At 41.4% G+C, this 13073-nt stretch overlaps 1 protein-coding gene across 4 annotated transcripts in view; it reads right to left on the reverse strand.

Annotated features, from left to right (window-relative positions):
• Positions 1 to 7904: 7904 nt before the first annotated feature.
• The window catches only part of LOC129743835 (AP2-associated protein kinase 1), a 346270-nt gene continuing 341101 nt past the window's right edge, over positions 7905 to 13073 (reverse strand). For all 4 annotated transcript variants that reach the window (XM_055736043.1, XM_055736044.1, XM_055736045.1 and 1 more), the window contains one exon: positions 7905 to 9072. In XM_055736043.1, coding sequence (XP_055592018.1) covers positions 8984 to 9072 — 89 coding nt within the window. In that variant the 3' untranslated portion in view covers positions 7905 to 8983. The remainder of the gene's footprint in view (positions 9073 to 13073) is intronic.

The raw sequence follows: 13073 nt of genomic DNA on the forward strand, positions 1-13073 counted from the left end.
AGCTGGAGAGGTTGGGAATCTGCGGGTCCTTATTAGATTGGTTTCGCAGTTACCTCATTGGACGCAAATTCTCTGTAAGATCTGGTAACTCATGTTCCGAACAATTCTCTGCCACATCTGGCGTGCCTCAAGGCAGCCACCTCGGCCCCGTCGTGTTCCTGATTTACTTCAATGACGTGCTTTTACTACTTGACGGTCCAAAACTTGCCTATGCAGATGATCTGAAGCTTTTATACACTATAAAATGTTCCGGAGACACTGTACTTTTACAGCGACAGTTTGACAATTTTGCCAATTGGTGCGACGACAACTGCCTGCCATTAAATCGCAAAAAATGCTCGGTCATCACCTTTTCCCGTAAACGGGTTCCTGTTATTGCTGATTATCTTCTTGGAAACCAGATAATTGCTCGAAAAAAGCACGTAAATGACTTGGGTGTAATTCTTGATCAACAGTTGGACTTTAAGTCGCACACTAACTATGTAGTGGACAAAGCATCGAGAAGTCTTGGATTCATCTTTCGCGTGACTAAAGACTTCAAAGACATTTACTGCCTGAAAAGTCTCTATTGTAGCCTTGTCCGCTCAACTTTGGAGTATGCATCTGCCGTATGGAGTCCCTATTATCAGAATGGTGCTGATCGAATCGAGGCCATCCAAAGACGCTTTATACGTTACGCTTTGAGACACTTGAATTGGCAAGATCCGTTTCGCCTTCCTCGATACGAGAATCGTTGCAACCTCATATCCTTGGACACGCTCCAAGCCCGGCGAGCTACCATTCGAGCACTATTAGTCTCCGATCTTCTGGCTTCGAATATAGACTGCCCCATGCTGCTGGAAACTATCAATTTGTGCGTTCGACCTCCAGGACTAAGAGATCGGAACCTTCAGCTTCACATTCCTCTTCGCCAGAACAACTATGGAGCTAATAGTGCCCTGATTGGTATTACACGGACATTCAACCGTTTCTCAGAGCTCTTCGATATTAATACCTCTAGAAATATGTTCAAAAGAAGAATCCTAGCTATGTTAAGAACTGTGTAGTCTGTAGTATATACTTTTTTTGTTAATTTTATATCAATGTTACTTTTAAGTCGAATCATTAGGATCGATACGTGATCTGTTGATATATTAACAATAAATAAATAAATAATTCAGAAATCTTAGGATGGATGAAAATTTTAATGTTAACGAATGCATGATGCAAAAGAATCATATCCCAGCATATGGAAACGCGATTTATGAGATTTAGTTCTGATTTGCATTTTGTTGCATTTGGCCCCAGCCAGCTAATTGAATTATAAAAATATTTATTTAAAAAAAATTGGTGATTGTCCGAAACATATTTATACACCAACAGTGTTGGTATTGGATAATGAAAACAACATATTAGGTTTGTAGGTGATATCATTAAGTTTTCACGGCATCGAAAAGTGTAAAAATTTGAACATCTATTGCTCGATTTTTTAATTTTTTTCATGAGATTCAAAAATTTCAAAGAACTCTTTCACAATGTTAAAAACTATGTCATCATCAATTTGTTATCACTCAATGATAACTTTATTACAGTATAATGAAATAAAAATTGAATGCGTGTTGTGGTATACAAATGTTGCATCTAACCCTGCTTTTGCATGATGCCCCGTTTGACGGTAATCACAGATCCACAATTCTTAAAAACTTATAATGTAATGCTATAGGCTTATTTTCAAGATTTGAAGGGTTATCGTGATTTTGACTGTAAAAAGTAGATCATCAGCCAATAGCAAGAAAACACGTGTTTATAATTACCCCGGATCTTGAAAAATATGGGGTAAATATTAATACTTCTCTGTGCGTTGCTAGAAATTTAAGCAAAAATCATATCACACTTCACGCACCATTAATTTGCAAGTTATAACTGTAAATTATCAATAGAACTGTCAGACTATGACATTTTTCCGGTTGAAAAAAATCATACTTAAAAAAATTGTATTAAATTTTGGTTTGTTTCGCTACATTTCATTTATCAATAAACCAAAATAAAATAATAAAATTTAAAGACTCAAATTTTAGTTTTTCAACATTAATTTGATTATCATTTTTATAGATGATTATCTCTTGGAATCTTAAAAATCTCAGTTCTTCAGTATATTGGAATGAAAACATACTGACCCGAACAGCTTTGGAAGTAATAAGAGATATGTTTCTATGAATATTACAGACCCTCCTGCCTGGCGGTGCGGAAAAAGGAGGAAACGAAAGGGGTTGTATTGCTTAAGAGCTTATCAACTAATGGAACCGAATTTTATATGATATGGTTATTGATAACGAAAAAATGGAATCCCTACTTATTTTCAGCAGATCGGGAGGAGAAAGGGGGGCTTCCATACAATTTTTTTTTTACATAAATCGAGTACTTGTTAAGCAATAAAAACCATCAAATATGAGAGAGGTTGTTTGCGTACGAATAATTTGAGATCCTCACTTTAATCTCAAAAACCTATAAGAAAACGATGATATTTAGATATCTATTAAAAAAGTGTCTTTAGCAGCGAACAGGTCTGGATTTGCTGCTGTCCATGGTACGGGACATCATATCTAAGATAAGCTTATTTTATTCAAGCATGTCCGTTCGTACTAACGCTCAGCCGAACCAAACAAAATAGAATGAAAACAGTAGCTCTGAAAACACATAAAAAAAAAACCAGCAACTGGAAATCCGGTGGCAGTAAGGCAATTGCCAGTCCATGAGCAGAGATGGTAGACCAAAGTTTTCGATAAGAAAGTGAGCGCCGAACCTATGAACATGCAGGAGTCATCGCAAATGATAGTAGCTGTGTGCGACATGGCCGTGCCTGAACGAATACACCCAAGTGGAAGCGACGACTAGCTTACTGGTAGATCTCAGAAAGCCAGACGACAAGCTCGACGAGCGAGAAACGAAGCCAATAGAAGAGAAACAAAAGATGCCGTTTATCGAGCAGCCAGGGTAGCACCCAAGTGAGCTATTAGAACGAGCGAAGAGAATTGTAACAGAGCGTTATGCCAGGGCGTAGATGAGCCGCACTGACCAGATTCGGTGGTCCAACGTCGCTGACCGAAAAGTGTCCGAAAAAATTTAAAGAGATCGTTGTACATCTTTTTCCACAGCATGGCCTGACGAAATAGCCACTAACCCCATACGACGGGGGAGCCCACGACATCAAGCCAGTTACGAACAAGGAACTTGTGGATATTGCTTAGAAACTTGTGGTGAATAAGTTCCCTGGTCCGGACGGAATCCCATACTATCTGTGGAAAACGGCGAAATCATGCTACTACCGAAACCCCCAGGGCATCCATAATCGTACAGAGCCATTTGTCTGCTTGACACCCTTGGTAAACTATTGGAGAGGATAATATTCAACAGCCTTATTCTCTACACAGAAGGCGAAAGTGGACTGTCTGGCAACCAGTTCGGTTTTGGGAAACAGAAAACGGCTGTGAACTTTATACGAGTGGTGACAGAAGCGCGCATATGAATAGATGCGGACAGGTGTTCGTCACTGCGCCATTGTGACGATCGACGTTAAGAATACCTCCAACAATGCCAGCTGGTAAGCTTTTGCCAAAGTGCTTCACAGGATGCGTGTTCCCAATATCCTCTGCAAATCATAGGAAGATTCTTCGAAAATCGAGCCTTGACGTACGAAATCGAAATTGGGATGCGATCTTCTGCCCAAACAGCAAGTGTACTCGGACCTGTGCTCTGGATGCCATGTATAATTTGTAACCAGCCTTCTGCTGTTTACAATTTAATCTCTGCTGCTCGGGTCAACTGATTTTGATATTTACAAATATTGTTATGTTTTTTTTTATTATTGTTCGTAAATTTCTAAATACATACTATCTTATATTTAGCAGCTCTAGGTTGGTGTCGAAATTAGTTAGTTTAATTTTTTATCAATTTTCTTGTTTGTTCCTTTTTGTGTAGGAAATATTAAATTTATTTATTTTTCTATGAATTTATTTGTTTTGGCATGCACTTATTTATTTGTTTAGGATAGGGTCTAGTTTTTCTATGTTTAAATTTATTAGGATACGCAATTTCATTATTCTATGGAAAATCGCAATTCAAATTAAAATTCAAAAGTGCTATAAAATGTCACAAAAACATCGAATTGAAAGACACCAACCATAATCAAATTTTGTATTGATCCTGTCAACCAACGGACACGTCATCGATGGGGACTGGGACTTAAGCGGAAATGAGAGAGAGAGAAGATGAAGCTTAAAACCTATATATAGGTAGAAGGACCCCAAACAAGATCTCTTCTTTAACAAAGTATAGTCCGGGTGAGTGATGACTGCGACATCACAAGCCAACAAGTGATCGCGTTTCGAACCGTCTTAATCCGTAAAACAACGGTAATCCGGATGCCTACACGAAAGTAATTTCCCGGGTTATCGGTTGAGTGAGCGCGAGTGTAGTGGACTAAGAAGCCGTTCGTTCCCTAGTGTCGAGAAACACCAATTGTACCTCGTGACACCGGTGAACTGTGTGGGTGCAACAAAGGTCGAGGGATCAGTGTAAAAACCTCCACTTCCGTTACATTTTCGGAGGTTCTAGTGCAATGGTGTGACCTGGGGGGCTATCTCCTTTAGTGAAATTCCGACCAATTCCGTTAGAACGCTCACTCAATTGTCCGTGAGACACCCTGCAGTGTAAAGTGCACGTTGAACCGCTTCCCGGACAATTAAGAAACGCTGACCTCCGTTAACATAGGTCTATTAGTCGCATGGAACCGTTAAACTAACGGTTATCTACCTGGCCTCCGTCAACATAGGCCAATCCGTCGAAGCCGTCGGCTACGACGACAAATTCCGAACCGCATGCAACTTACCTGGAATCCTTCTCTTACTCCGTCGTCATCTCCGCCATTACCTGTTCATTGAGGTCCCCAAACGAGCATCACGGCCGCAACGAGTCTCCAGCATCATCCTGAAAATAAAAGAAGAAAATCAAAGCGCAAGTACTTACCTTATTTCATTTCATTTAACAGTGAATTAAAGAAAATGCAGAATCATGCATATGTAAAATGATAACCTAAAACTAAAATCAAAGTTTTCATGCAATAAGATCAAGTCAAATGATCTAAAACTTCAATAAAAACTAAAATGTATGGTCCAATCAAAATCAATTGTTTGTGTGCTATTATTTTCATAAAGTGATGTTCCCTAAATTTACAGGTTTTCAAAATTTCAATTAAGACTAGTTTGCCTTTCAGTAAAGTCCCTATTGCACAATAGCTCCACCCGTTCAGCAGAAGTTTGGGAAAAAAGTTCCCCCAGCGAATTCTCCAGGAGATCAAAATTAGTGATCGCCCAGCCGGGCAATCAAAACGTAGAGTAGCTTTTTCTCAGCCCTAACTAATTTGTACGTTTCAAATTAGGAGCAAACGCTGAAACTACCAGCCGGCGCGCAAATAGTCGGGATTGCTGACGATATCATGCTCATAATCACCGGGAATTAAAGACTGTTGATATTTGTCTTATCGAAGCAATAGATGGGAATGGTAATAGTTTACACATAATTTATAAACAATTATATGTATATGTAACCATAGGGATGGTTTTCCTATACATACGATGTAAAGATAGAAAATAAAGCATTCCAAGTTTTACCTCTAAGCAGAACTGAACCCTCCTTTCCCCTGCCCAAAGTGCTTCCAACAACAGGATATGGGCCCAGCACTAGTTTAAAGGAGGAGAAGCGGAATCTACAGTGGCGAGAAATGCCAGCTCCGATGGAAGGACAACAAGCCGAAGCCCGGAAGGACAACGAACCAGGACCCATTAGGAGGTCATCGAGGCAGAAATCAGAGCCACTTGAAGGTCGTCGGTGCAGAGCCATATGGAGATCGTTAAGCCAGGGCCACTGGAAGATCGGTGAGCCGGAGACCGTGGAAGGTTGTCAGACCAGGAACCAACCGGAAGATCATCGAATCTGGAAGCCAGGTGGAGGTCGACAAGCCAGGACACACGGGAGGTCGTCGGACAGGTGCCATGGAAGGTCGTTTGGTCGGATCCTTAGAAGGTCGACGAATTGGTAGCCAGTGGAAGGTCGTCATGCCATTGGTTAGGCGTCGGGCCAAAATTAGAGCGTCAAGACGGAACCTACAAAGTCATCGGACGGGTTCCATGGAAGGTCGCTGAACTGAGACAACGAAGCAGTCATTGGGCCAGATTCACTGGTCGATCGTCGTACCGAAAGCTATGGAAGGTTGGCGGCAAGTTAGGAACCAGGTGGTGGTTGTCGAACCAGGAGTCACTGGTGAACTTGCGAGCGGGGTACCACGGAAAGTCGACAAGCTGGTGCCATGGAAGGTCGTCGAACCGGAAAGCCAAGTGTAGGTCGTCGGGCTAGAACTACAGGGAGACGCAGGCCTCAGGAATGGCTTCGAGGCGAAGGAGAAAGAGTAAGAGAGTCGAGACCAGAGAGGTCAGATGGAAGGTCGTCGAATAGGAGTCAGATGGTCGTCGGATCAGAGATCATGAAAGCTCGTTGTACGAGGAGCCAATTGGACGGTCGTCGTACCTGGAGACCAGTTGGAGGTCGTCGACCCAGGAATTGTGGAAGATCGACAGGCAGGAGCAACTGGTAGATCGTCGTGCCGGAAGCAAGAAGTAAGGTCGTCGAGCGGCAACAGGGGCGAAAGAGTCGTGCAATGAATACGATAAATGAGGTCCGGTGCGTGCGATGAAGAAGAGTGACCGCAGCCGCCGGAGGCAGTTAAAAAATTGCGAATGTGTTTGTTGAGAAGGAGTGCTGAGATTTGTCTAATCATAGCAATCAATGGGACAAACAGCATACATATAATTAATTAATAATTAGATATGTAACCAAAGGGATGAATTTTGCTATGAAAGGATGTTAAGATAGAAAATAAAGTATTCCAATATCTACCAGCAAGTAGTAATGATCTCTCCTTTCCACTGCCCAAGTGCTGTACAACAAAGACCTTCCAACGGTGACCGTAGAAAGGGTTGGCATCTGGATGAAGGGAGTTAAACTTCAGGTAGCTCACCATAAGACCGAAGTTCTGCTAGTGACCAACAAATGAGTTGAGCTGCACATGAAGATTACTGTTGGAGGACACACGTCATCTTCGAAACAGCAGCAGAAATACCTCGGAGTAATGTTCGACAATCGCTTAAGTTTTAGTGCGAATGTCAAATACTGTTGTGGAAGTGCATCGATAGTTATCGATTCATTGGTCTGGATTATGCCGATGTGTCATGGTTCAAAAAGTAGCAAGAACTACTACTTAGAGGTAGAGCGCAACAGATCCTAATAACAGAGCACAGATCGGCTGATAGCTGTACGAGTTTCCAGTGCATACATGATATTGTCATCGCGGCATGATTGCCATCGACATATCGCAGGCGGAGGAAAGGGAGTGTTCCGAAACAAGAGCTTTAGAAGTGAGCGTAAAGTTCAACGAGCAGTGTCAATGATGGACGCAAAGGCTAATACCTCGACTTTCATTCTCTGTAAATTGGAAGTATGGAGGTATGGGACTTCTAACTGACGCAGTTCCTTTCGGGTAATGGCTGCTTCAAGCAATACTTCGTCGGTTTAAGCATAACAGCTCGTCATATTTCCCGGAATGCGAGGAATCGGCAGAACATGCTATTTTTTCTGCCCCAGGCTTCTTTCCAGGCGTCAACAACTTCAAAATTTAAACGCTGAAAATGTAGTGAATGAGATGTGTCGCTACGTACACTCGTGACGTGCTATAGGCTACGAAATCTCGCAAATCATGCAGATGATGGACAGAGAGATCTCTCTCCGACCAACCCAACTTGACAAGCTAAATGAAAAAAAGGCACATTTTGTCTGGATTTTCTTTCAGTTTACGAATTAAGATCAGAAATGACTTTAAATTTACAACTTTTTGTTTTTATTCCAAGGGGACGAGTTTTCCTACTGCTGCAACGTTCAATCGGGGGAAAACAGTATTTACAAGATTGAACCTAGCAGTTTACTAACTAGAGCTTACCCTAAACGCTTCATAGCTTATCAATAAATTAACAATTTACTTGCACAATCACACTCATACATTCTCTCCTTGATTATTTTTCTTCAGGAAGTGATTTGCAAGAAAAAAAATTGTAACTGGATTATTCTTCTGAAATGAAGTTCGTTGCATTTAGTTGATTATTTTTTCGTCTAGATATCTTTTGTCTTTCTATTGTTTTTGAAAATGTTTCATCAATTTGTTTGGACAACTAATTTGTATATGATTCTACTGGTTTATTTGATACCTGGAAACTTCATCCTTAACCGAAAACATCCTGATATTTTCACCTTTCCACACTTTTCAATATGTGGCTCCTATTTGTTCACAATTCTTAATAGTATAATGGATTTTCTGTTTTATAAATTATCATAATGGGTTCGAATTTTATTCGCAGTTAATAAATAGTGGCTCGAAATTTTTAAAATCAAAGTAATGTGACGTGAGCATGCGTGGGTGTTTGCGTGTACGTGGCTGTGTGTTTGTGTGTTGTGCAATGTTTTTTCTCTGTTTGAAAAGTCGAAAATCCGGTGGTTTGAAATTTGTCGATTTTCCATTTTGTTTTTTAGTTCCTCCACTAGCTTACTCGCGTTGAATTTACTCTTGGTTACTGAAATTTCTGGTACTGAGGTAAGCTAGCGAGTGACGGCACCTGGTTTATGCGAATCGACCTTAAAAAACATTTCAGAAAACATCTATTCGCGATACTCGATAGCAAAATTGCCCAAACGATGGAGTTTGAGTGAAAAATAAATTGAAAGTTTTGTTTGACCATTTCAATTGTTAAAATAGAGATTTTTAAACCTCATTCTTTTCATCGTTGTGTATTATAGCAATCATCATTGGATCAAATATTGATATTAAAATCTCGCAATCGGCATCATGTAGATCTGAAATGTCCTTCGGGTCGGAAAGTTTTCCGTTTGGAAATGATCCAGCCTACAGCAAAGCATCAACCGCATGGATGACGCCATTAGTCGATGGAATGTTGGACGTCAACAGGAAACCGTCGTTTATTTTGATTTTACCTAAAATGAAAACAAAATTATGAATGACTTTTTGTTACGATGAGTTAAATTAGGTTGACGTTTGATCGGCTTAGGTTTGGTTTATAGCTTTAGAAGCATCGTATGTTTAGTATAAATTTAAATTTGCTCTGTATACTTTGAAACTGATAATTTCTGGACTGTTTTACGACTTCTTTCCCTTCATTTGGACTTTCATTTTATCAAAAGATTCTACCGACAGCGTAGAGCTTTTCTGATGTCAAAATGTTTGATGTCAATATGTTTGCCATTCCCATGCATCCATGTGTCGTGTACTGTGTCAATTTCACTTTTTGTGACGGATTTTTTCGCGTTTCAAATTGTTAATCTTGGCGCGTCTACCTTCAATAACAATCACAGATAGAATGCTCTCGTATTTTCTTCGGCACCCTCATCCATCCGATTTATATATTCGCCTCTCTTTTACTCTTTAGTAATTTTCAATTCTCGTCAATATACCATTTCATTCTAACGGTTTCAGAAGCGTTTGAGCTAAAACACTTCTATTTCTTATGTCATTCACCGGTAAAGTTACTTTTAACTTAATTGTTCATTACTATTCTTTACCTAATTCACTACACCATGGTTGTATTCAAAACTGGTCACAGGTGATATGATCCAGAATTCCAGGTCTTCAAAAATATTGGTCAGCCATATTGCTTCCATCGCTGCCAGAGCCACATATTTAGCTTCACTGAACGACATTGTTACCGTTTTGTTTGCTTCTTGCTGCACCAGGATATGGTTTTACCAAAGACTTGGAACATGTAACCGCTTACAGACTTCCTATATTCCGTGTCGTTCTGCCTGCTTGTATACGGAATACCTCAGGAAGTCAAACAGCTCGCTTCAATGCACTCCAATGATGCTCAATGGATTCTGCTGAAAACGTCCGAGATAGCCAATCGTAAAACAAACATCAGGACGGGTAGACATCAGAAGATACAAAGTTCTCGGTACGGTTCGCTTGTTGTTCCAGCTTCATTCTTCTCCAATTGCAACGTCTTTTCCTTCGGGGCCACGCCAAATTTACGAAGAATTTTTTAGATACTGGCAGTTTGCGACAATTTCATCCCACCACGCGTCATGTCGTAATCGATCTTAACGCCAAGAAAGTTTCGCACTTGCCCGCAATCCGGGATTTGGAACTCATATAACTTTTGCTTCATATTTAAAACAGTTCCTTCCAGTCCCAACCAGATCATCGACGTACAGGACCAGGAATATTGCGTCTCTCTCCCTCTCGTCGATTCTTGAATAGAAGTAGTAATCGTATTGAGACCGTTGGAACCCAGCCTTTAATAAAGAATCATTCAGCCTCTCGTTCCAGCACTGAGGACTTTGCTTCAATCTATAGAGTGGTTTCTTCAATTCGCAAACCGATTTTGGATTTGCCTTGACATCTTCAAAAACGACCATGAAAATTTGCTCTTGTAGCACGCCATGTAATAACGCTGTTATAACATCCATTTGATGGATGTGGAAGGACATCTCAGCAGCTACGGCCAGCACTGTTCGTATCGTGGTTAGTTTCGCTACCGGGACATACGTCTCTTGATAGTCGATCCCGGGTTTCTGGAGGAGTCCTTTCACGACCAATCTTGCATCAAAGCGCACAACCTGGCCGTCTCCATTCTCCTTCGTCGAAAACACCCATTTGGAGTGTAAGGCCTTGATACCAGCGGGCCACTTTACAAGAACTCATACGTATTCGTTCTCATTAAATCAAGTTCGTTTTTCAAAGCCGTCAACCATTTGGATTCGTCTGGCCTGCCTCGGATTCCGTCGTATATACTCGGTACATCTGGGAAAGAATCCACACCAGCAGAAGTTGCTCGGAAACCAATGGTAAAGTCAAGGAACTTACCTGGGAGAAAGTCGCCACGTCTTTTTTGCGAAGGGAGCCAAATGACATGCGAAATCCACTTCGTCATCACTGACCAAAGGATGAAATTCATCGGAGTGTACTCCGTCACCAACATCGTCTTCAACTGTCTTCTCTGGCTTATGATGTACAGGAATGACCAAGATGATTTTCTTCAGAACTACTTTATCTCGAAAGGATAATCTGGCTTCTTTCAGGCAATGATAATCTTACGAATAGCCGGATCCCAATGTCGGTACCCGTTGGGAACATAACCAACCAGTATTGGTTGCTCTTTGCATCGAACTTCTTCCTCAACAGATTTGGTACCCAGACATCCATTTCCATTCGGCCACATTTGGATTCGGGTAGCTTTACCACCCCCTGAATACGTCGGATTTCGGTTGATGAGTAAATTTGTAGTCTGGACAGCTTCCGGCCACAAAAATTCAGAACATCAGAATCAACCAGAATGGTTCTTTCCTTGTCGGCGATGGTACGTTTGAATCTTTCTGCAACGCCATTCTGCTGCGTAGAGTAAATAGGCAATGGTTGATTGACACTGAATTCCTTCGGTCCGTAGCATTCACACTGCCCATTCGAATTGTATTCCGAACATTGATCAACAGTTAGGTTGAAAAATTTCATTTGCAACTCCGTCCTAACCATGGCTTCATATTATTTATTTGTAATTTCTTCATTGGATACAACCGTACAATGTGTGATGTCGTCAATGAAACTCACAAAATATCTGGAGCCGTCTCGGGCCAAACGATTGATAAGGCCATAAACATCCTAGTGTACTCACTCCAGGGGCCTTGAAACACGGCTTCGCGTTCCATCAAAAGGGTTTCGACACTGCTTTCCATTCACGCAGCTTTCGCAGAAACCAACCAGCGGAATCTTCTCGCACATTCCGTCTACCAGTTTTTCTCTTACCATGACGTCCATCACCTGCTGACTTACATGGCCCATACGACGATGCCACAGATTTCAAACTTCAGCAACACAAAACTTTATTGTAGGAAGCCTCCAAATGGAGCTGCAACTCATACAGATTGTTCTTAAGAGGAGCTTCAGTAATACGACCACCTTTGTTACTGTGAATTCCATTCCTCGCTAGCTTCTTGACTGACAGCAGGTTACTTCGGAATTCCGGCAGATAAACTACATTCTTAAACTCGAACCGGACACCACCGCAAGAAGTATAGCCTTGAACAACGCCTTCGTAATGACCAACTAAATAGGTAGACGCCCGCCACATCGACAACGAATGGTACCTTCAATTTTCAAATCGATTGCAGATTGCGCCGACAGGTAACAAGATGGTCACTGCATTCCAAATCAACGAAGAAAATTGCTTCAAGTTGGCTCGTTGTAGAATTGACCATAAATGAAACAGTCCTACTTATGGTCGCATACCACCGTATTCGCGCTCGATTCCGGCTGTCGGCTTCGGCAGTCCTTTGAACGTGGCCAAGCTTTCCACAGCGATAGCATTTCGATCCTTTGGATTTCTTCTGTCGGTTTGCCTTTTCTTCCGACGAACACCGTGCTCTTGTCCTAGTTTGAATACTTCCGCCAATAGTCGCTGTTTAATCATTTCCAGCGAATGATCCTTCTTCTCCAGATTCTCGAGGGCTGTCACCAGAAGATCAAAGCTTTCTGGTAATTTCAGAAAAAGTTTAAACACCAGATTGCTTGTTTTAAACTTTGCCCCATCAGACTTCAACTGCCGGACCAACTTCTGGCTCTTCACCGATCTCGTAGCGAAGTTTTTCTCCTAGGCTTTTCACATAGCTCTAGCAGTTTCTTCATGCCGTACAATTCCTAAGCATTAATTCGCCTTCCGATCCGCCTTCCGCCAATTGGACGGGCAGCTCTGTCTTGAGGAACGATGGCACCTTTTTCCAGGACATCCGAGACCTCCGCTGCATCCAGGAACAGCTTCATGCGTAACCTCCAATTCTCGTAATGGGGCCAATCAGCTGCAGAATCTTCTCTTGAAGTGGAATCCATAACCTGAAGACTTGGGATCCACAGTGATCAGAGACTACGCTTTGAGTAATTAAAGAAGAATTTTATTACAGAGAAAAATATGTTCTTAATTTTTCAGGAG

The sequence above is a fragment of the Uranotaenia lowii genome, chromosome 2 (assembly GCF_029784155.1).
Source record: "Uranotaenia lowii strain MFRU-FL chromosome 2, ASM2978415v1, whole genome shotgun sequence".
In the NCBI taxonomy this organism is placed as follows: Eukaryota; Metazoa; Arthropoda; class Insecta; order Diptera; family Culicidae; genus Uranotaenia; species Uranotaenia lowii.